The following is a 22,953-nucleotide window of genomic DNA, read 5'->3' as shown; positions in this document are numbered from 1 at the left end:
TGGACATGTGGTGGTGGCCAGGTGGACATGCGGTGGTGGCCAGGAGGATATGGGGTGGTAGCCAGGTGGACATGCGGTGGTGGCCAGGAGGACATGGGGTGGTGTCCAGGTGGACATGTGGTGGTGGCCAGGTGGACATGGGGTGGTGGCCGGGCAGACACTGGGGTGGTAGGCAGACCTCCTGCTGCTCCTCGCACCAGCCCCCTACCTCGGGGACCCGGCTGCACTCTAACTCAGGAGCTCCTATCACCAGCCAGCTCTGGCATGGCATAGGGCAGGTGGCCAGGCAGACACTGGGAGGTGGCCAGGTGAACCTGGGGCAGGTGGCCAGGGCTGTGCCTTGCCCTGGGCAGCGTGGAAGTTTATAATTAAACACGCCACATCACAGCTGGCCCAGCAGGGTGCTGATGAATTAATTAGGAGGCGCCAGCCCCTCGGTAGGCATCCCCACTGACTCGCAGAGGGGTGCCCCTGAGCCTTAGTGTGAGAAGCACTCCGGGGGACCCAGTCCCTGCTGCCCCAGCCCACACACAGGGGCTGCCATGGCACAGTGGGCTCCAGGGAGACCCCCAGGCACAGAAGGGACCCAGATGGATGGGGGGGCCGACACACGGAGTGGAGTCAGTGGCAGTGGCAGGCAGGGTCCAAGCGAGATGCTATCCACAGGGCAGAAGCCCAGGCGGGGTGCTGGCAGAGTCCCAGCTGCCCGTTCTAATCCCACCTCTGCCTGCACGCCGTGGGCGGCAGCCCTGACCCACACACGGGGGTCCCTGCACTCCTGCGGGGGACCCGGCCAGCACTCCTGGCCGCTGTGGCATCTGGGGAGTGACCCGTGGATGAACGCTCTCTGGCTCTCAAGTAAGTGAATAATCTAAATTACCAGCACGGAGCGGCTGTTTCCCACCTGAACACGGAACACCTGTCACCCCTGCCTGTCCCCCTCACCCCTGTCTGCCATCTGCCCATCACCCCTCACCCCTGTCCATCACCCCTGCCCGTCACCCCACCTGTCACCCCTGCCTGTCATCTGCCAATCACCCCCACCCCTGCCTGTCACCCCTCACCCCTGCCCGTCACCTGTCACCCCTGCCTGTCCCCCCACGCCCCTGTCTGTCATCTGCCTGTCACCTCTCACCCCTGCCCATCACCCCACCTGTCACCCCTGCCTGTGGTCTGCCCATCACCCCTCACCCCTGCCTGTCACCCCTGTGTTTCACCTGTCACTTCTGTCACCTCCTTCACCCTGCCTTTCCCAGGGTCCCTCTTGGGGTTCAGCCCATACGCTTAACCTGCCCACAGTGCACCCCGACCTCACCAGGAAATTGGCCAATACCAGATGTCTGCATTCTGCGTCCCTCGCCTATGACGTCATGTGCAGCCAATCCTGACGTCTGTGCTGTTTCCCCTCCCCTCTGATGTCATCAGAGCCCAGCCAATCCCAGAAATCTGTACTCTGCGTCCCTCACCTATGACATCACCCAAAGCCGACCAATCCTTAGGTGCCAAGGCACTGCCCTTCCCCTACTTCGATGTCATGTACTCATGACGCCAAGGGCCTGTCCTGCAGGGGCGTGAGCTGCTCGCGCCCTCTGGGGACATCAGGGTGTGGGGCTGACTCCCTGGAACCCCTCAGTGCCCACAGCCAGATGGGAACGAGGGGGCCTGGCCCCAGGCACGTCCAGGCAACCTCCAGGTGGGCACATCTAGGCCGGTTTGTCCAGGTAGGCATGTCCAAGTGGGCACGTCCAGGCAGGCACATCCAGGCACAGGCCCATCCAGGTGGGCACGTCCAGGCAGGCACGTCCAGGCGGGCACGTCCAGGCACAGGCCCATCCAGGTGGGCACGTCCAGGCATGCACGTCCAGGCGGGCACGTCCAGGTGGGCACGTCCAGGCATGCATGTCCAGGCGGGCATGTCCAGGCCTGGGCATGTCCAGGCGGGCACATCCAGGTCTGGGCATGTCCGGGTGTGTACATCCAGGCCTGGGCATGTCCAGGTGGGCACGCCCACGTGGGCACACCCAGTCAGATTTGTCCAGGTGGGCACGCCCACACACCTGCCTTAGAGCGAGAACTGGGCCACAGCCTGTCAGCCACACCGCCCTTCCCAGGGGACCACCTCCCCAGGGACCCCTGCCTGCACCCCTGGGCGTGGCCGGGCCCTGCCTGGGCACCCCAGGAAGGACGATTTACCTTTCGGAGTTGGTGCGAGATATTCATTAAGATAAATCTACCTCAATTTTGAGATTCTCTTATCGTGTAATTTATCAAAATTATGTTAATTATTTCTGTAGGGCAGTGCAATGATTACCTCTTTTGTGTCCGATTTGTATTAATATTCATAATTTAATAATTCAGCAGCCTGGCCATCTGGTGCGGGAGCCAGGCCAGCCCTCCCTGCCCCGGCCCATGGCTTCCCCAGAGCCAGCCTCCCCCAGCCCCGGCCCAGGCACAGGTAGGCGCAGGAACGGGGCGCCCCCAGCTTGGCAGGTGAGCCGAGCTGAATTGACATTTTCCACACTTTGTGAGTTTTCCACTGTAATTTGACATAATTAATGCCTACATTACTGCTGATAATTTAGCTAGTTAATTAAACTCGGAGGAGATAATTAAGGACAGACTACTGCTTGGGTTGCTAATTGTTTTTGTCATTATTTCAGGGGCCGACAGCTGCCGGCTGAGTCATCCTGTTTTGTCAGCTGACGGGTCACGTGACTCGGGAAGGGCTCCCCGGGGACCCCCATCCCACATCCGGGGGTGGGAGGCACACAGCCGGTTACCTGGCTGCTGCCTGGAGCCTGGCCAGGCCCGTGCCGGCTGCTCCACCCGCTCCCAGTGCAGGAGTGACAGCCCCTGGCCCGGGGTCCCGAGAAGGTCAGGCTCCCCGCTGTCCTGGCAGTCAGCGGCCACAGGACTTCCCGGGCAGAATGAGGACCGCAGGTGGCCAAGCAGGTGGAGAGATGGCACGCTAGTGAGGCCCAGCCCCCTGTGGGGGAGGGACAGCCCAGCCCCTGGCCCTGAGTCCTGTGCCCATGAGCCAGGTGTGCCCATCCTGTGCCCTGTCCAGGGAGCCCCATGCTCCCCAAGGCCACCAGGCCAGCCCTGTGGGGCACAAGGCCCCGGGCCCGGGGCCCGGGTCAGAGGCCACCCGCTGGTGCCAGTTCGGGGATGCAGCCAGCCCTGGGGACTGTCCCCTGTCAGGACGATGTGACCCCACAGTGGGCCTGCACACAGCCTAGGAGGAATAAAGCACTACTTGACAGAGAGGGAACCCCACCCCCACCTGGGGCACCTGCCTTGACTTCCAGAACATTCCAGCCCAAGAGATTTCAATTCTTCCCAGCAAGGAGGCCCTGGCTGACCAAGTCCAGGACCGGCGGACCCCAGCAGGATGGCGACAGGCCCCAGGAGGCTTCCCTGCACCTGCCGTATCAATTGCATGGTCCTCATGGCTGCATACTGGCTGCTGTCACCCTGTGTGTCCCACGTCCCACAGCATCTGACAGTGGTCACAGCTCTTGCCTGCCAAGCCCTCCACATCCTGATCTCCACCTGGGACCCCCAAGCCCCCCTCCTGGACCTGCATTCCACCCGCAGGTGTCAGGAACGTGGGCATCAGACAGAGCTACCGACTGCCCCAACTTCCTGCCCACTGCTCAGTCAGACCCTCTCCCTGAAAGTCAGCTCCTGCAATCGAGATGGACCGCCTGCCACACCCCTGCACAGAGCTCTGACCCCAACAACATGCAGCCCCTTTCCACAAACCACCAAGAGTGGAAACAACCCACGGGGAAACATCGCAAAGTTTAAGCCACTGGCTGCATTTTACACCACTGCAGAGCCACCATTTCCACTGTGTAATCTGGTGAAAGAAAGGTGACCAAAGGCCTTGGCCTTCAACCCAACCCTAAACTACTCTGTCCAGTGTTGGCCGTGGCCACCAAGGACTGCGTGTGACCGCCCGTGTCAGCCATGGCCACCGAGGGCCGCATGTGACTTCCCACATTGGCCATGGTCACCGAGAGCCACGTGTGACTTCCCACATTGGCCATGGTCACCGAGAGCCACATGTGACTTCCCACATTGGCCATGGCTACCGAGAGCCACGTGTGACCTCCTGCATCAGCCGTGGCCACCAAGGGCCACGTGTGACCTGTGTTGGGTGCTGAATGGGACACATTCATGTCACTCTCACAGCACACCTGGGAGACCTGGCCCTGGGTGCACAGGCACCCAGAGAGGCTCCTGCCTAGAGCCCACGCCTGGAGGCACCCAAGACCTAAAGCCCCACACGGGCGGGCCTGGTGGAGGTTCCAGGCACCAGAGGCCACGCACAGGTAGGTATCTGCAGGTGGCAAAACCAAACATTTACATGGGCTGCTCCGAGAGCAGGTCGGGGCTGCTGGAAGGGAGGGCAGTGGCCAGGCCCCGGGCCCTGGCACAGGTGGACACGCAGAGCCCCATCCCCACCCCTGCCTGGAGTCTGGACAGGGACCTTGACCAGAGCTGTGCATGGTTGCCAGCTGCACCCTCAGCGACGACCCCCGCCCCAGGGGCAGGGCTCGGAGGCAATGGCTCCCCCACTCTGGGAGCTGTTGGGGCTCAGAATCCACCATGATGGTCCCTCAGTGCAGGACCTGAGTGTGGACACAGGGACACACTCCCCCAGGACCTGAGTGTGGACACGGGGTACGTGGAAAAAGGCACCACATTGCTCTGGACCACCCCAACTCATGAGGGGCTGCCTTGCCTGTGCACCTGCCGGGCACTGGACCTCCCCTTCCTGCCAGGCCCTGCAAGAGCTGGGCAGAGGGAGGCCAGCTGCCCTGGCTGCAGGCTCAGTGTCCACATCCAGGGAATGGAGCACGTCTAAGTCGCCCCATCGCCAAGTGGCACTCCACCTCCCCCTGCTGGCCACGTGGCCACACTGCATGCGTGCCAGGAGTGTGTGTGGCCAGGAGTGTGTGTGTGGCCAGAAAGCAGTGTGTGTGACTGGGAGGGAGTGTGGCGGGAGGGAGTGAGGCGGGAGGGAGTGTGGCTGGGAGGGAGTATGAGAGAGAGTGTGGCGGGAGGGAGTGAGGTGGGAGGGAGTGTGGCTGGGAGGGAGTATGAGAGAGAGTGTGGCGGGAGGGAGTGAGGTGGGAGGGAGTGTGGCTGGGAGGGAGTATGAGAGGGAGTGTGGCGGGAGGGAGTGTGAGAGGGAGTGAGGCGGGAGGGAGTGTGGCGGGAGGGAGTGAGGCGGGAGGGAGTGAGGCGGGAGGGAGTGTGGCTGGGAGGGAGTGTGGCGGGAGGGAGTGTGAGAGGGAGTGTGGCGGGAGGGAGTGAGGCGGGAGGGAGTGAGGGGGAGGGAGTGTGGCGGGAGGGAGTGAGGCGGGAGGGAGTGAGGGGGAGGGAGTGTGGCGGGAGGGAGTGAGGCGGGAGGGAGTGAGGGGGAGGGAGTGAGGGGGAGGGAGTGTGGCGGGAGGGAGTGAGGCGGGAGGGAGTGAGGCGGGAGGGAGTGTGGCGGGAGGGAGTGAGGCGGGAGGGAGTGAGGGGGAGGGAGTGAGGCGGGAGGGAGTGTGGCGGGAGGGAGTGTGGCGGGAGGGAGTGAGGCGGGAGGGAGTGTGGCGGGAGGGAGTGTGGCGGGAGGGAGTGAGGGGGGAGGGAGTGTGGCGGGAGGGAGTGAGGGGGAGGGAGTGAGGCGGGAGGGAGTGAGGGGGAGGGAGTGTGGGGGAGGGAGTGTGGCTGGGAGGGAGTGTGGCGGGAGGGAGTGTGGCTGGGAAGGAGTGAGGTGGGAGGGAGTGTGGGGGAGGGAGTGAGGCGGGAGGGAGTGAGGGGGAGGGAGTGAGGCGGGAGGGAGTGAGGGGGAGGGAGTGTGGCTGGGAAGGAGTGAGGCGGGAGGGAGTGTGGCGGGAGGGAGTGAGGCGGGAGGGAGTGTGAGAGGGAGTGAGGTGGGAGGGAGTGTGGCTGGGAAGGAGTGAGGCGGGAGGGAGTGTGGCTGGGAGGGAGTGTGGCTGGGAGGGAGTGTGGCGGGAGGGAGTGAGGTGGGAGGGAGTGAGGTGGGAGGGAGTGTGGGGGAGGGAGTGTGGCTGGGAGGGAGTGAGGCGGGAGGGAGTGTGGCTGGGAGGGAGTGAGGTGGGAGGGAGTGTGGGGGAGGGAGTGAGGCGGGAGGGAGTGAGGGGGAGGGAGTGTGGCTGGGAAGGAGTGTGGCGGGAGGGAGTGAGGCGGGAGGGAGTGTGGCGGGAGGGAGTGTGGCGGGAGGGAGTGAGGCGGGAGGGAGTGTGGCGGGAGGGAGTGTGGCGGGAGGGAGTGAGGGGGGAGGGAGTGTGGCGGGAGGGAGTGAGGGGGAGGGAGTGTGGCGGGAGGGAGTGTGGCTGGGAGGGAGTGAGGCGGTAGGGAGTGAGGGGGAGGGAGTGAGGGGGAGGGAGTGTGGCGGGAGGGAGTGTGGCTGGGAGGGAGTGAGGCGGTAGGGAGTGAGGGGGAGGGAGTGTGAGAGGGAGTGTGGCGGGAGGGAGTGTGGCGGGAGGGAGTGAGGCGGGAGGGAGTGTGGCGGGAGGGAGTGAGGCGGGAGGGAGTGTGGCTGGGAGGGAGTGAGGCGGTAGGGAGTGAGGGGGAGGGAGTGTGGCGGGAGGGAGTGTGGCGGGAGGGAGTGAGGCGGGAGGGAGTGAGGGGGAGGGAGTGTGGCGGGAGGGAGTGTGGCGGGAGGGAGTGAGGCGGGAGGGAGTGAGGGGGAGGGAGTGTGGCGGGAGGGAGTGTGGCTGGGAGGGAGTGAGGCGGTAGGGAGTGAGGGGGAGGGAGTGTGGCTGGGAGGGAGTATGAGAGGGAGTGTGGCTGGGAGGGAGTGTGGCTAGAGGGAGTGTGAGAGGGAGTGAGGCGGGAGGGAGTGTGGCGGGAGGGAGTGTGAGAGGGAGTGTGGCGGGAGGGAGTGAGGGGGAGGGAGTGAGGGGGAGGGAGTGTGGCGGGAGGGAGTGTGGCTGGGAGGGAGTGAGGCGGTAGGGAGTGAGGGGGAGGGAGTGTGAGAGGGAGTGTGGCGGGAGGGAGTGAGGCGGGAGGGAGTGTGGCGGGAGGGAGTGTGGCGGGAGGGAGTGTGGCTGGGAGGGAGTGAGGCGGTAGGGAGTGAGGGGGAGGGAGTGTGGCGGGAGGGAGTGTGGCGGGAGGGAGTGAGGCGGGAGGGAGTGAGGGGGAGGGAGTGTGGCGGGAGGGAGTGTGGCGGGAGGGAGTGTGGCGGGAGGGAGTGAGGCGGGAGGGAGTGAGGGGGAGGGAGTGTGGCGGGAGGGAGTGTGGCTGGGAGGGAGTGAGGCGGTAGGGAGTGAGGGGGAGGGAGTGTGGCTGGGAGGGAGTATGAGAGGGAGTGTGGCTGGGAGGGAGTGTGGCTAGAGGGAGTGTGAGAGGGAGTGAGGCGGGAGGGAGTGTGGCGGGAGGGAGTGTGAGAGGGAGTGTGGCGGGAGGGAGTGAGGGGGAGGGAGTGTGAGAGGGAGTGTGGCGGGAGGGAGTGTGGCGGGAGGGAGTGAGGCGGGAGGGAGTGTGAGAGGGAGTGAGGCGGGAGGGAGTGTGGCGGGAGGGAGTGAGGGGGAGGGAGTGTGGCTGAGAAGGAGTGAGGCGGGAGGGAGTGTGGGAGGGAGTGTGGCTGGAGGGAGTGAGGGGGAGGGAGTGAGGGGGAGGGAGTGAGGCGGGAGGGAGTGAGGTGGGAGGGAGTGTGGGGGAGGGAGTGAGGGGGAGGGAGTGAGGGGGAGGGAGTGAGGCGGGAGGGAGTGAAGGGGAGGGAGTGAGGGGGAGGGAGTGAGGGGGAGGGAGTGAGGCGGGAGGGAGTGTGGCGGGAGGGAGTGTGGCTGGGAAGGAGTGAGGGGGAGGGAGTGAGGCGGGAGGGAGTGAGGCAGGAGGGAGTGAGGGGGAGGGAGTGTGGCTGAGAAGGAGTGAGGGGGAGGGAGTGTGGTGGGAGGCAACAAGAGGCAGTGGGGACTTCCAGCAGCTTCTTTATTGAGGGTATGTGGAGCGGGGGTGGGCTTGGCAACCCCCAGCCCACCTGCTGGTGGCTTGTCCCAGACACTAGCTGCTCTTGCTCTTCGAGGACCAGATCTTGGACAAGCGGAACTTGGATTTCTTCCTCTGCAGGCCTGGGGTGAGGGCAGGAGTGAAGGCAGGGGTGAGGGCAGGGGTGAGGCCCCCCTTCAGTGCCAGGGGAGCACTCCAGGAAGGCGTCCCCACACTCCATTTCAGATACCAAGGACCACGGAGGACTCCTGCCCCAGCTGAGCCAGCCTGGCCTCCCTAGCCCTGCCCCGGGCCTTCCCTCACCCCTGCCCAGGCCCTCCCTCCCTCCCTCACCCCTGCCTCAGGCCTGGACGTACCCAGGCTCTGGATCATGTCCTGCAGCACCTGGTCCTCCTCCTGCTCCCTAAAACAGGACCAGGACGGCTAGGAGGAGCAGCAGGCTCCTGGGCGGCCCGGTCAGCTGGAACGGGTGCCCCCCTCCCCCAGCAGGGTCTGTGCTGCCCCCAGGCTGCTGGGGACCCCTGGGTCACCCAGGCTGAAGTGGGGCGGCTTCCAGGCAGCTCCTGGCTGCCCAGCCAGAGCCCCGCCCCCACCTGAGCCGGTCCTGGTCCAGAGAGTCGACAATGTCGCTGCGGTCATTCACCGTGCTCAGGTACTGCTCCAGCAGCTGCTGTTCCCGCTGCCGCTCCCGCGGGGACTTGAGGCCCTCTGCGGGACAGCGGCCCGGGTCAGCGCCAGCCCCACCCTACCGCCCGGGCTCCTCCTCCGCTGGGCACCCAGGGCGCACGCACCAGGCTTGGCCATCAGCCGGCGCAGCTGGTCCTGGATATCCTGCTGTTGTTCCTCCAGGCGCTGGTCCTTGGACCTGCCGAGGGAGCAGGTGGGAGGCGAGGCCAGGCCAGGCGGGAGGCGCTGCCCACCCTCACAGGGGTCCAGGGCTGGACTGGAGGGGCCGCCCACCCCCACGGGGCTCCAGGCCGGGCTGGAGGGGCGGGAGGAGCTGCCCACCCCCACGGGGGTCCCAGGCTGGGCTGGAGGGACAGGAGGCGCCATCCACCCCCATTGGGACCCAGGCTGGGCTGGAGGGGTCATCTCGGGCCAGGTTGGAGGGGCAGGAGGCGCCCTCCAGCGCCATAGGGACCCAGGCCCGGCTGGAGGGGTGGGAAGCGCCATCCACCTCCACAGGGACCCGGGCCCGGCTGGAGGGGTCATCTCAGGCCAGCTTGGAGGGGCTGAAGGCACTGCCCACCCCCAGGGGCCCCGGGCTGGGCAAAAGGGGCCGCCCACCCCCACGCCGGCCAGTCTCACTTGTACATGAGCTCCGACTCCAGCCGCAGCAGCAACTGCTTCTCGTGGATGAGCTGGAACCACTCCACCATGAGGGCGTCCTCGGTGGCGTCTGCAGAGGGAGCCAGGCTGGGCTCGGGCCACCTCGGGACGGGCGAGGGGAGAAGGCGCTGGGCTGGGGGTGCCGCCTCACTCACCGCCCTCGGCCGCCCGCAGGCGCTGCTCCAGCTCCACGCCCCTGAGCTCCAGGGCGTCCAGCTGCGCCTCGATGTCCAGCTGCTGCCTCTGGATCTCCTCCTCAGGCACATAGTCGGGGTGCAGCTGGGGGGGCAGGGGTAAGGCGGAGAGGGCAGTGAGGGCCGGTCCCCCCACTCCCTCCTCCTCAGGCACATAGTCGGGGTGCAGCTGGGGGGCAGGGGTAAGGCGGGGAGGGCAGCGAGGGCCGGTTCCCCCACTCCCTCCCAGCCACTCACCCTCACTGGGGAAGTCACCGCCGGGCCCAAAGGCCTCCCTGGAGATAGACAAGTGGGCTCCAGGGCTGTTCTGGCCACATGCGTGCCACCCTGGGCCCAGAGCTCCTTCCAGCCCCCCACGCATGAGGCCTGGGTCCTCCAGGTCCCCCCCTCTGGCTCCTGTGCACCCTAGGCTGTAGCGCGGGAGCCACCTCCCACCCCACCCCGGGGCCCGGGCACCAGAAGGACCTGCACTGGTCCCCAAGGGGGGCTTGTCTGGCCGCTCCTTCCCATGGGCTCCCTGTCCCGAGGGCTCAGGCTGAAGCCAGTTGTCAGAGATGTCCAGGCTGGGGGGCACGGCCAGTCGCCGGCGGCGGCTGGGGGAGGGAGTTGCAGCGGCCAGCGGGGCTTGTGGGGCAGCTGGAGAGCAGGGACAGAGCCACGGTCAGGCCCATGCTCCATGTGTCCCCAGCCATGGGGAGGAAGGCCCCTCAGGACCCTGTGCCTGTTACCTGCAGGGCTCACGGGGCTCAGGTTGGCGCGGATGCTCCCCTGGGAGTCCCCCGAGGCCCTCCTGGAGCTGTCCCTCCTGGGAACATGGCTTCCTGGTGGCGTCTGCGGCTCCGGACTCCTGGGCAGGTGGCAGGCCCACCAAGGGAGGCTCATACTCATGTGATCAATGTGGGGGCAACATGAGAGGGGGCACTCAGGGAGCACCTGCTGCCCTCCCCCTCAGGCCTGAAGCCCCTCCCCCACCCACCCTCACCTTGGGGCTGGGTTCCTCCGGGCTTCCACAGGCCTCAGGTGGGCCCGCCACCCCGCAGGTCCGTCCTGGCCTTCTGGGCCTGGGGGAGGAGGTGCAAGGGCCCAGTGAGGGGATGTCTGTGGGGAAGGCTTGCCTGCAAATGCTACTCCTAGCCCCCAGGAGACCCCACAGCCAGTTGGTCACATTCTAGGAGCTGGGCTCAGGCCCTTGCCCACCTTCTGTCTCCCCACTCCAGCCCTGTGTATGTCCCCAAGGGTCAAGCTGGGGGCGTGGCTTGGCCTGGTGTGGGCGTGGCTCAGCGGGGAGGGGGCACCTCCAGGCAACCCCCACCAGGCTCCAGGAAGAGCCTAGGCCACAGGACAGGAGCCACAGTGGCAATGACGTAGGGCACAACCAGGGCAGCCCTGGGAGGCGTGGTGTGGCTGGGCCAGGGGGCATGGCCACCCTGCACATGGGCACGGGGGACAGAAGCAGGAGGCAGCCTGGCCAGGAGCAGCTGGGCCGCAGCCCACCCCACTCTTACCCTGAGCTACTGGGGGCTCTGGCTTCGTCCCCGTGGGCACAGTTGTGAGACCCCCGTGTGCCCGGGGTGACGTGCATGTCGCGGAGGTGTGGCCCACACTGGGGGACACCATCAGCTCTGCCTTTCCAGTGGTTACAGGGGCCCTAGACGGAGGCAGCGGCCTGGCTGGGGGGCTGGCTTGCGGCTGTTCTGCTTTGGGTTGGAGGTCTGGGGCTGAGGAGGCAGCTGGGAAAGGCCTGCGGACAGAGGCACAGGGGCCAGCCTGGGCTGGGGTCCACTCCTCGCTGGGCCACCAGGTGATCCCTAACCTGTCCCCACTCCAAGAGTGACTTTATGAGGTTGGGGCAAGCCCCCATGCAAAGGTGGAGAGAGGGGCCCTCAGGAGCTGAAGAGGGGGCAGGATGGGCACAGCTGGCCCTGCCCCCCACAGGGGCTGCAGCCACACACAATGAGCCTCGGGAACCCACGACCTGTGTCGCCATCTCCTCCCTAGATGGGCAGGGGTCCCCAGACCTGCCCACCCCCCTTGGCCTGGGCAGTGATCCATCACCCACCTGGCAGACACTTGTGTGTCAGTCCCCGCCAGTCCTGGCAGGGCCTTCCTGAGCAGGCTCAGTGCTCGCTCCCTGCTGCTGTCGCCAGGAGAAGGAGCTGGGTGGGTGCTGGTGACCATGGCAGTGGCCGTGGCCTTGGTGGTGGTGGCCGTTACAGTGGTGGTGGTGGCCTTGGTGGTGGTGGTCATGGCCTTGGTGGTGATGGTTGTGGCCTTGGTGGTGATGGCCGTGGCAGTGGTGGTCGTGGCCATGGCCTTGGTGGTGGTGGCCGTGGTCATGGCAGTGGTGGCCATGGCCTTGGTGGTGATGGCTGTAGCAGTGGTGGTCGTGGCCGTGGTCATGGCAGTGGTGGTCATGGCCTTGGAGGTTGTGGCCTTGGTGGTGGTGGTCGTGGCCTTGGTGGTGGTGGCTGTGGCCTTGGTGGTGGTGGCTGTGGTCATGGCAGCAGTGGCCGTGGCCTTGATGGTGGTGGTCGTGGTTGTGGCAGTGGTGGCTGGAGGCTGCAGGAACCTCTCTCGGGCTTGCTGGGTTCTGGACGGCAGCAGCCTCCAGGCTGGGGCCCCCGCCTCACCTGAGGGCTTGGTCGGAAGAGTGGCCTCTTGTGCTTTGGGGCCTGGTGGCATAGCCGGACAAGGATCCAGGGATGGGCAGGTGGCCACCGCCGCTGTGCCCTGGGCAGGTGACTTCCAGCCAGTCGGGGAGCTGTTAGTCACACGCACAGTGGTGGTGGCGACCGTCGGGCTGATGTGGCTGGTGGTGGCAGCCTGAGAGGCAGCTGCATGGGTCCGTGCGGGCTCCCAGGCTGCCCTCAGCCCGTTTGCCTCCTGGCCTTTCCTTGGGGTGCTGGGGGACCCAGTGTCCATGGGGACGGCCACTTGCTGCCCGAGAGCTACTCCTGGCACTCGGGAGCCAGGAGGGTTGGCTTTGGCGTGCTGGGCAGCATGGGTGAGGGTGCCGGACTCCCCGGTGCCTGGGTGTGGTGGCTTCAACCTGCAGGGAGAACAGCAGGCTGTGCCGCTCCCCCACGGCTCTCAGCCCCCCAGAGCACAGACCCACGCCGGGCTGCTCGGAGGTCAGCCAGTCACTCGGCAATGCCCTCTTCCAGCCACAGAGCTGCCAAGAGCCTCACCAGAGTCCGGATAAGCTAGCCACACACACGCATGAACACGTCACCCACCCGTGGAATGTACACATACGAGAACATGTTGCACACACGTGAGCACGTATGGGCACCTGTGCGCAGACAGGCATCCACGCACAGGCGGAGGCCCCACCTGAAGCAGCTGCGGTGGAACAGCTTCCCGTCGGCCAGGTGCCGCTGCACCAGATGCACGTGTTTGCCGCAGACGGCACAGATGCTGCTGAGCAGGCCCTGGGGGAGCAGGTGCCAGGAGCCACTGACACCCCAGCTCCCCCACCCGCCCTGCGAGGTGACACCAGGGCTCCCCCACCCAGCCCGCGGGGTGATGCCCCGGGCTCCCCCACCGGCCCACAGGGTGACCCCCCGGGCTCCCCCACCCGGCCTGCATCAGCCAGAAAACTCCACTGGACAGACAGCAGAACCAAGGCTGACTCCAAGCAGGCCTTGGGGCGGGGTCTGGGGAGAACACGGGGTGCTCTGTATTCACCCGGTCTTGCTCCCACTCCTCATGGACCGAAGAGGCAGCCCAGGACCAACAGGGGTGCCAGTCCCCAGCGGAGCGAGGCCCACCAGCACCTCCACCCTAAGCCCACCTGCACGGTGGCCTGGTCTCAGCCTCTCTGTGCAGTGGGCATCCCCAGCCCCACCGGGCAGGACCCCACGGAGCCCCCCTGGTGCTCACACACTTAGTGGACGGTTCCTCCTCCTTCCTCTGGACCACAGAGTTGGTCCTGCCAGGGGACAATGGGGGCCCTCGGGCAGGGGCAGGGGCAGGTGAGGACCCCGTGGCCCGCTGGGGTAGTGCCTTCTTTCCTGATGGTTCCTCGGCAGAGCCCTCGGGCGCCCGCTTCACACCAGCAACACCCCCAACTGGAAGATACGGGGTGAGGGGTTGGGCCCAAGGCTGGCTCCCACGGCAGGGTGGGAACTGTCCTCTGGCAGGGGAGGGGCAGAGTGGACGCCTGGCCTAGTCAGCTCCTGCCGTGCGTGTCCCTGGGGCAGTGCTGGCCCGGTGCCTGCCCACAAGGACTCCGGGGATTTCTGAGGTCTCGAGGAGGAATGTGGGGTGGATGGGAGCCCAGGGCTGGAAGACGCTGAGTCAGGAGGGCAAGGGTGAGGGACCCCGGGCCAGAGGAGGGGATGCAGCAGGGAGGAGGCCATGCCCGGACCCCTTGCAGCAGGACAGTGCCCTGACACAGTCCCACGGACCCCAGCACAGGGGCCCAGAGAGGACGCCTCCTGGCCCCACATGGAGCAGGGCTGGGTGCCAGGCCAGGGTAGACAGCATACACGGGGCTGGCGATCACGGAGACAGGGTGGACAGGGCTGGTGGTTGCAGTGGGCAGGGCTGGTGGCCGCGGTGGGCAGGGTGGACAGGGCTGGTGGCTGCAGTGGGCAGGGCTGGTAGCCGCGGTGGGCAGGGTGGACAGGGCTGGTGGCCGCAGTGGACAGGGCTGGTTGCTGCAGTGGGCAGGGCTGGTAGCCGCGGTGGGCAGGGTGGACAGGGCTGGTGGCTGCAGTGGGCAGGGCTGGTGGCCGTGGTGGGCAGGGTGGACAGGGCTGGTGGCCGCAGAGCCCAGGAGTCGTGGACAGTACTCACTTGGGGAACGGCCGTGGAAGTAGTTGTAATACTGGGACACATAGGTCAGGATGCTTAGCCGGTCAGGAACCTTCAGGGCCACCATGTCTTCGGCCTCCAGCAGGGCAGGGATGCCCAGCTTCTCCTCAGCCACACTGAAGGCCTGGGGAGGTGGGCAGGCACCGGCTTGGCACCAGGGGACGGTCTGAGGGCCGGTCTGTGGGCCTACAGCCCTGGCCAGGCCCTCACAGCACCCCAAGACCTGCACCCCAAGCCCTGTCCACTCTGGGCTGCCCGGATCTCCCCAGAGACAGGCGGGGACCCAGGAGTAGCTGGGCCCTGGGAGCCCACGCCACAGGCAGAGGAGGTCTGAGCAGACACGGAGCACCTGTGCACATCTGGGGGTCCCAGAGCCCCCCGGCAAGGCTGTCCTGGCACCCAGAGCCCCCCGGCAAGGCTGTCCTGGCACCCAGAGCCCCCCGGCACAGGCTGTCCTGGCACCCAGAGCCCCCCGGCACAGGCTGTCCTGGCACCCAGAGCCCCCCGGCAAGGCTGTCCTGGCACCCAGAGACCCCCTGGCACAGGCTGTCCTGGCACCCAGAGACCCCTGGCACAGCTGCCAGGCTGCCCTGACTGGGCTGCTCACCAGGACCCTGCTCACTGACTGACTCGCCTACATGGGCCAGGACCAGGAATCCCACCTACGTCCCCTCCTCAGGCAGAGACCCCCCCCAGTTCTGCCTGCCCCTCCACTCACTCAGAGGAGACAGTGCAAGGGCCGAGACCTCCACCTCTCCGCTGTGGTCAGGCCCTGGGGCCCACAGCTCCATCCTCTCCCCACCACCCAGAGTTCACAAACTTCTCTGGGGTGGAAGGTCATGCCCTGACTTAGGCACGGCAGCTTCACCTGGCTTCGAAAGCAAGACTCCAAGAGCTCGCTGCTGCCCCAAGCCCCGGGGACCCTGCTGCCCCGCTGCCCTGCTGCCCAAAGCCCCGGGGACCCTGCTGCCCCGCTGCCCTGCTGCCCCAAGTCCCGGGGACCCTGCTGCCCCGCTGCCCTGCTGTCCCCACTGCTCTGCTGCCCAAAGCCCCGGGGACCCTGCTGCCCCACTGCCCTGCTGCCCCACTTCCATCGCTGCCCCTGCTGCCCCATTGCCCTGCTGCCCCCACTGCCCTCCAGTCCTGTCCAATGACCTCACACAGGCTCCTCCGAACCTCTCCTGCTCAGCCCACCCAGCCTGCCCTGCCCCAGCACCTTCCGCTCCAGCCAGGCCTCCTGTTGGCTGCATCCCACTGGCGAGCTGGGCTTATTCACAAAGCTCCTGGCCCACCCGGGATGTGGCCGCCCAGCCCGGAGGGGCTGACCACACCTCCGAGCCAGCAACACAAAGCCCAGCCTGACTTGTCCCGCTGGGGACCCAGCCTGGGAGCAGCAGCAAGGGGCCGGGCCACCCTTCTGAGTTGGTACTGCTGCAGGGCGCGGGCGAATGGCCTGTGGAGGGGCTGAGCTGGCCTCACCAGCTTGTTGTTCTCATAGATGTCCTCCTTCCTGAGCTTGCTGAAGTCCCTGCAAGAGAAAACACTTGCGTCCACAGCAGTGCCATGAGCCTAGAGGGCATCGGAGGCCCAGAGTGGGCAGGGGGCTCCGGGACGCCCTGCCTCGCCTGCCCCGGGCACAAGGGGCAGAGGGCAGGCCCAGGCAGGCCGGGCCCAGGGCAGGGGCAGAGCACACACGTCTGGGGAGCAGGCATAGGCCCGGCCCCAGCTCCACGGCTCTGGGACCTGGTGCCTGGGGCGTCACTGGCTGCCCTCATCCCCAGGGCGGGACAGTGGCTCAGGGGCCGCAGGCCGGACACACACAGGCACATGAACACACATGCACACTCAGGCACAGGGCTGCAAACAGGACAGGACTGCAGGTCAGCCTACACAGCCAGAGCTTCCCGGAGTGACCAGGGCACAGCTGGCCCTCAGTGCCTGCAGGTCCTCAGCACCGCCTCCCCCCATACACACACTCTAACACAGACCCAGCCCTAGCCGCCCGCCACTGGAGACACCTGCAGTTAAATGGGGATGAGTCGGGGCAGCAGCCAAGGCCCGGCGTGGACGCCCACTTCTGCGTCAGAGTCCTCACTCTGCTTCTGACCACTTCCTACACACCCCCAGGGGACCCTGAGGGAGCCCTGGCTGCTGGGGGCAGCTGGAAAGTGAGACAGCAGATCTCCGCCGGGCTCCCTGCTGCCACCGGCCTGGGTCCCATCCACTCGGCCCAACTCAGACCTCAGGTCGGGATTTGAGCCCGATTTACAGATGAGCAGGCTGAGAGTGGGGCAGCAGCCCAAGACCACCATGCTCCTGGGTGGACAGACAGCGGCAGCCACCCCTGCCCCAACTCAGCTAGTAGAGGAGGTGGTCCCGCCTGCCAGTGAACCAGCCCTCCCGGAGCCTCCCGGAGCCCCCTGGGGCGCACGGCAGCCAACCCTCTGGGCTCTCCCAAGGTCACTGGCCACGTGAACTGCGACCCCTGCGAGGAGACCCCAGCCTAGCAGAACAGCACCTGCCCCGCCTCTGTCCTCCCTTACCACAGGCTCAGCACTGACTCATCAGGAGCTGTGGGTCCCAGGGAGGCCCCCAGGACCAAGTCCAAACCAGCTCCTGGACCCTTGAGGTTCCTAAGGTTGCATGTGGCCTCTACGGCTGGTCCACAGGGAGCAAGGTCCACCCATAGCTCCCTGCCTCCCAGCCCAGCCCACCGCCCCTGACCTGGATTCAAGCAGTCCCCGGGCCCACAGACCCCGTCCCAGCCCTGCCTGCTGCCTGGCCGGGCAGCTCCAGTAACCTGCAGGTCCCAATGAGCAAACTGAGTGCCCAACACTCAGTTTGCTCATCTGTAAACTGGGCTCAAATCCTGATCTGGGGCCTGACCTGGGCTGTCAGACCTGCCCCTCTCTGCCTCACCCAGCCCCCAGGCGGTCACCTCTGTCCCAGGTGAGATCGGAGGCCATGCCAGGACAGCCCGATCTGAGGGTACCCAAGGGACACCCCTGAGCCCCCAAGCAAGTTCAGCATGGCTAGCTCCTAGCCAGAGGGCCGCATTCTGGACAAAATGCTCCAGCATCCTAACCTCAGGGACGCCCCACAGGGATCCTCCAAGATGAGCAGGGGTGTGGCCAGTGTCCTCCGGCTGCCCCCCCCGCCGGGCTGTGTGCCCCCCTCTGCTCTGGAGAGCACTGCGGCAGGGGAGCACTTGGCCCCCTCATTCTCAACTCACCACCTGTCCTGTCCATATTTGTTTATTCAGTTTATGTATTTGAAAGGTGGAGGTAGGGGTGGGGAGGCCTCCCCAGCAGCCAGGGCTGGTCCAAACCATGGCCGGGGCCCAGGAGTGCCATCTAGTCTCTTGCGTGGGCTCCCGGGCATGCACAATGCAGCGCTCCAGCAGCACCGCCCCAGCTCCCGGTTTGGCCTCTCTGGAGCTGCTACCTCACGGTCACTGTCCCACTGTTGCTTGCTGAGTAAGATTCCCCAGGCACAGGGCCGAGGCTGTGAGTTCAGGGGTCCATGAGGGCCTGCTGTTGCTTGCGGTGTGGCGGGGGGTCCGCTTGCGGCCCAGGAACCCCAGCCCCTCTCTTCCTGGCAGGCCATCTGTCCATCCGTCCAAGGCGATGCTCTTCCCTTGCCAACATTCCGGGAGGGCTGACCTCACAAGGCTTGTTTTCTGGAACAAATTACTGGCTCGGGGGCACGGGAGGGCCGGGAAAGTCCCCCAGCAGAGCAGAGACTTTTTCCAGGCTCCCACAGCACATCTGGAGTTAATCCCACCAGGAAGGGGGGGGAGACAGAGGTGGGCAGGACACACGGCAACAGGTGTGCGAGGTGGGCGGCACTAGGGTGGTGGCGTCCAGAAGGACCCACAGGGCCAGAACCTGCTGGGAGAGGGGGCACCAGGACGGCAGTGGGGGGGCAGCAGAGCCCCAGCTGGCCGGCCTGGGCCGCCCACGGAGGAGGGCTGCAGCCCTCCCACCCGCCTCCTGCTCCAGCGTGCCTGAGCAGGGAACAGGAGCCTTCTGTCCGCCAAGCAGCTTCCTGCTGACCGCCAGGCTGCGTGGGAAGGAGGTCAGCCCGCCTTGGCGGAGGCCCAGGCAGGGAGGGGTGCTGCCTCTGGAGCTTCTAGAAGCTCCCTACCCCCCAACAGCAAGCAGTCTCGGGGACCGCTACCCCAGAACCTCCATCTCACTGCCCACCGCCCAGGCACACCGGGCAAGGGCCTGGCCCATTCCGCCAGGACAGGCTCAGTGCCTGGCCCCTGGCAGGTGTGGCCTCACCCAGGAAACACGCCCTGTGGGCAGGTGCCTAGAATGGCTGGTTGACCCCAGGGCTCACCGGTCAGGAAGTGCTATGCCAGGTCTGGCTCCTGACCACACCTCCCAGGTGCTGTCCAACCTGGGGAGCCACAGGGGCACACATGAACCTCCAAGTCCAGGTCTCTGCCCTCCCATGAGCCCCGGCCAGCAGGGCAGAGGCAGTGCTGGGGTCTCGGCGCCCCACCTGGCTGGCTTGGCGCTCCAGGCTTGTTCCTTCCCAGCCACTCCCCGTACAATGGGAACACCCTCAGCATGGAGCAGGAAGGACTAGGACCAGACAAAGGGCAGAACTTCCTGGTGGCAACTGGGGGACAGGATGTCCAGGCTCCTGCTGCCCTTAGGTCTCAGGAGTGTGACGGAGGGACATGGCCAGCCTTCAGCATTCCCCCGGGGGCGGGAGGATGGGGGGGCGCCGCTCAGGGCTGTCCACTGTCAGACGCTCCTCCCGCAGGGGCCGGGCTGGCAGTGGGGAGCAGGGGGCCACCCAGGGCTGTCCACTGTCAGACGCTCCTCCCGCAGGGGCCCGGCTGGCAGTGGGGAGCAGGGGGCCACCCAGGGCTGTCCACTGTCAGACGCTCCTCCCGCAGGGGCCCGGCTGGCAGTGGGGAGCAGGGGGCCACCCAGGGCTGTCCACTGTCAGACGCTCCTCCCGCAGGGGCCCGGCTGGCAGTGGGGGTATTAGGCCCACGAAGGGATGGGGCGTCTGGGACTCACAGGCGCAGGGTGTGCCCAGCTGGCAGTGGGGACAGAGAGGAAGCCCACTGCTCTGAGGTACCTTGAGCCGCAGCTCTGTCCCCCTCCAGCCTGCTCTGAGTAGGGCAACCGAGGGGACACGCACTGTGGACAGCCCTGCTGGAAGTCCTGGCTGGCTGGTGCAGCAGACAGCCAGACACCCAGTGTCTGCATGTGCACCCATTCTTGGCTGCGGAAAGTGCATGCCGTGGCAACACACACATGTATGTACATGCCAGACCCTGTACACACACACATGCTGGGCCCGACAGGCATACACACCAGGCCCAGCATGCACACATGTGCACACGCAGGGTCCAGCACACACACACTCTGGGCCCGGCTCACACACACACACACACACGTACATGCTGGGCCCAGCACACACACATGCACACTCTGGGCTCGGCTCACACACACAAGCACCAGCCTTGACCCTGGCACAGGTGGGTGCAGATGGACATCCTACGGGCCGGGAAAGCCCCACATCTCCCTGTGAGGCTGCTGCAGCCCCTGGGGACCCCCACCCCGCATCCACACTGAGCCCCCTTGGTGGCTCCCCACGCTCACTCCAGGACCTCTGGGCTGGACCCCAGCTTTCCCATAGGCAGCCTGGGGGACTGGGCGAGGCCTCAGTGTACCCGTCTGCTCCTAGGACAACCGCTCCTCCAGGAGCCTGGGCTGCAGGTGGCCCGTCCCGGAGCACAGCCCAGGCGCCCAGTTCTCCCTGGGCAGGCTGCCTCAAGGCCGGCGGTTTCCTGGCCACCCTGGGGTGCCGCCCGTCCGCCCTCCGATAGCCGGGCAGCGTGCACTCACAGCAGATCGGGCCGGTGGCGGTGCAGGATGGCACAGAAGGCCAGGCCGTCGCGGAACGACGTGGTCATGTTGGTGATGTCCACATCTCGGTAGCCCTCGCACTGCTGCCGGCACCATTGTTGCAGCGCGCGCAGCGCGGCCATGCGGGCGGCGGGACCCCTGCCGCTCCCCGGGGCTCACGGACGCCAGGCTCCCGCTCCCCGGGCCTCACGGACGCCGGGCTCCCGCTCCCCGGGCCTCACGGACGCCGGGCCAGCCGCTCCCCGGGGGGCTCATGGACGCCGGGTTCCCGCTGGACGACCGGGCCTCCTCCAGCCACGCCCCCGGGCCTCCTCCAGCCACGCCCCCACGCCGCGGAGCTTCGGGATAGGCCCCAGCAGGCCAGGCCCCGCCCCGGGCGGACCACGCCCCCGCGCGGCTCCGGCGGGCTAGGCCCCGCCCCTTCCCGGGAAAGGGGAAGGAGGCGCGGTGAACCGACACGCGGGCGGACGCCCGGCTCCCGCAGGGTGGAATTCCGCTCCTCGACGCCCCGCCTCCCCACCGCTCCCGGAGCCAGAGGAAGGCGAGGCTCCCCAGGGACGTGGCCCAGGCAGGGTCTCCTGCGGGGGCTCCCCGTTGGTTTCCTCTCCCCAGTGCCCGGGGATGCCCCCCAGCTCCCACAGCAGCGGTCGGTGCCCAGTGGGGAGACCAGCCCCGAGCCTCGTGACCATGACCGTGGCCGTCCCCCGGCTCCCGACCGGGGACAAAGGGCATGGCCCAGCCTGCCGGATCCAGTTTGCCGAGAACTTGAAAAGCCGGTCAGGAAGGGGGAGGCGCGGGGCTGCGGGAGCGAGTGGGAGGTGGCCCTGGACACCCCTGCCCGCTCCGCCCTCCTCCCTGGGTGGGCCACCCCTGGGCTCCCCCCTGGCAGCCAGGTGACCTAGCCCTTCCCTGTCGCCTGCCGCCGGAGCTGGGTAAAGTCCTGCTCCTTATCGGGCTCCCACGGCAGCCACTGGGCCCTTATCGCTGCCACGCCATCGACGCCAGCAGCCATGGGTCCGTGGGCCGAGGACGGACGTGGGCCGCGGCCCCCAGACATGACCGACCCCTCCCTGCCTCCCTCCCACCTTGCCTCTGGCCAGATCTCACCCCTTGGACTGTGGGCACCAGGCGGGGTGCTGGCCCTGCACTGCCCTCACTGGGTCCAGCCCAGGCCCGTGGGCCTCACAATAAGTCCTCCCGTGCCCTCGCCACACCTGTCCCCTGCCCACCGTGGCCACTTGCCAGCCCAGGCCACCTGGGCTCTGTTCTTCCTGGATGCATTTTTGCTAGAAAGGCAAGAGATGCCTTGCCCACTGGCCCATTCCCGGACGACGGCGCGGGTGGCAGGGGCCCCTGGAGGGCGAGTGGAGCGGTGGGGACCTACAGATGCCCCTCAGCTGGGCGCCAGCAAGTGCTTGCTGGGCTCGCAGGCCTGGCGACCACTGTCCCCCACACCATGCCCGGGGGGGTGCATCTCAGAGCCGGCCCTGGGGTCTGGCCCCACCTCCCTGGACATGCCCGCTGGGCCCTGACTGGCAGCCCCGCCGCCGACCCGGGCTGGGGGGCCACTGTCCTGGCTGTAGCCCCAGTTCCAGGAAGTGCACGAGGCACACTGGCTGTCCACAGCCCAGTGACCCCAAGGCCGTGGCGGGAAGCCGGCTCACCCACTCATTAATTAGCTACCTAGTGAATTAGCCGTCCAGCGAACGACGCCGACAACGTGTCTACATGATGCCTGGCGTGTGGCGGGCACGCTCTCACCCCAGCGCTCACGAATAATTCACAAGCTGCTCCTCACGGGGCGGCCCTGGCGACTCGGGCACTCCCGCCGCTTGGTTATTAATGGCCTTCCTGGACGGCGGCAGCCTCCGTCGCACACAATGCACTATAAATATTTGATCCAGCATCCGCAGTCCGCCATCCATCATTTATAGCGAGTTACAAAAACATTATAAAACATTTACCGCACATTTATAGATCATTTTCGGCTACCGCGACGATGTGTTATAAATGCATTATTAATCCTGCTCATGCCTTTCACAGGAGCCTCTTGGCATGGGGCCTGGCCGCTCCAGGCCTGCCCTTGCGCTGTGTGTCCCTGGCCAGCAGCTGTACCTCTCTGTTCTCAGGGCGCAGATGCATGGCCCTCAGGTCCGTGTCTGTGCCCTCTTCCCAGCTGCCTAGCCAAGCAGCCGCCCCCAGTTCCGGCCTGAGCTGGAACCCTGGGTGCCGAGCCAGAGGCCCTGCCTCACCCAGCTCCTCTCTGCATGGCCAGGCCTGCCAGGGGTCTGCTCCCCACTTCTGGGACAGGGTACCTCTGCCCTGACCCCCAGGAGCCAACTTAGGGGGGCTCATCATCCTGCCTGCCTGTGGGGCCTGGAGCCCCCAGCTCTCTCGGAAGGAAGGAAGCAAGCAGGGGGCCGAAAGAACACAGGGCCAGGACCACCAGGGCAGCTCCCACCTGCTGCCCACCCCACCTCAAGGCGGGGCCCCAGCCCCCAAGTGAGTAGGGAGGCACCGGTTAAGGGTCAGGGACTCCCAGGGCAGAACTGAAAGTGACAGCAACAAAGGGCCAAGGCTGCCTGGCCCAGAGGAGGCTGGGACGCCCCTCCCCGGGGCCCCTCCTCACCTGGGAAGAAACGCAGGCCTGGAGTGGCACGTGAAGCCACCGCCTGCCATGCCCTTTGCACCCATCTCCCTGCTCCCAGTCTGGGAAGAGCCTGAGTACCTGGCCCCAGCTGAACCAG

At 66.7% G+C, this 22,953-nt stretch overlaps 1 protein-coding gene across 1 annotated transcript; it reads right to left on the bottom strand.

Moving 5' to 3' along the window:
- Positions 1-8,025: 8,025 nt before the first annotated feature.
- MICALL2 (MICAL like 2) lies at positions 8,026-20,432 on the bottom strand. The gene is made up of 18 exons (XM_058681040.1): positions 20,186-20,432; positions 15,792-15,840; positions 14,295-14,436; positions 13,377-13,564; positions 12,828-12,925; positions 11,970-12,543; positions 11,554-11,927; positions 11,000-11,235; positions 10,477-10,555; positions 10,223-10,341; positions 9,960-10,130; positions 9,732-9,769; positions 9,456-9,579; positions 9,280-9,370; positions 8,763-8,836; positions 8,565-8,679; positions 8,328-8,374; positions 8,026-8,093 (listed from the first exon to the last, which is right to left on the bottom strand). Exons 1-18 carry the CDS (start codon positions 20,326-20,328, stop codon positions 8,026-8,028), a joined length of 2,730 nt encoding a protein of 909 aa, XP_058537023.1. The 5' UTR covers positions 20,329-20,432.
- Between the last annotated feature and the right edge of the window lie 2,521 nt (positions 20,433-22,953).

The sequence above is a fragment of the Ochotona princeps genome, chromosome 24 (assembly GCF_030435755.1).
Source record: "Ochotona princeps isolate mOchPri1 chromosome 24, mOchPri1.hap1, whole genome shotgun sequence".
In the NCBI taxonomy this organism is placed as follows: domain Eukaryota; kingdom Metazoa; phylum Chordata; class Mammalia; order Lagomorpha; family Ochotonidae; genus Ochotona; species Ochotona princeps.
This window is presented reverse-complemented; position numbering and strand designations above follow the sequence as displayed.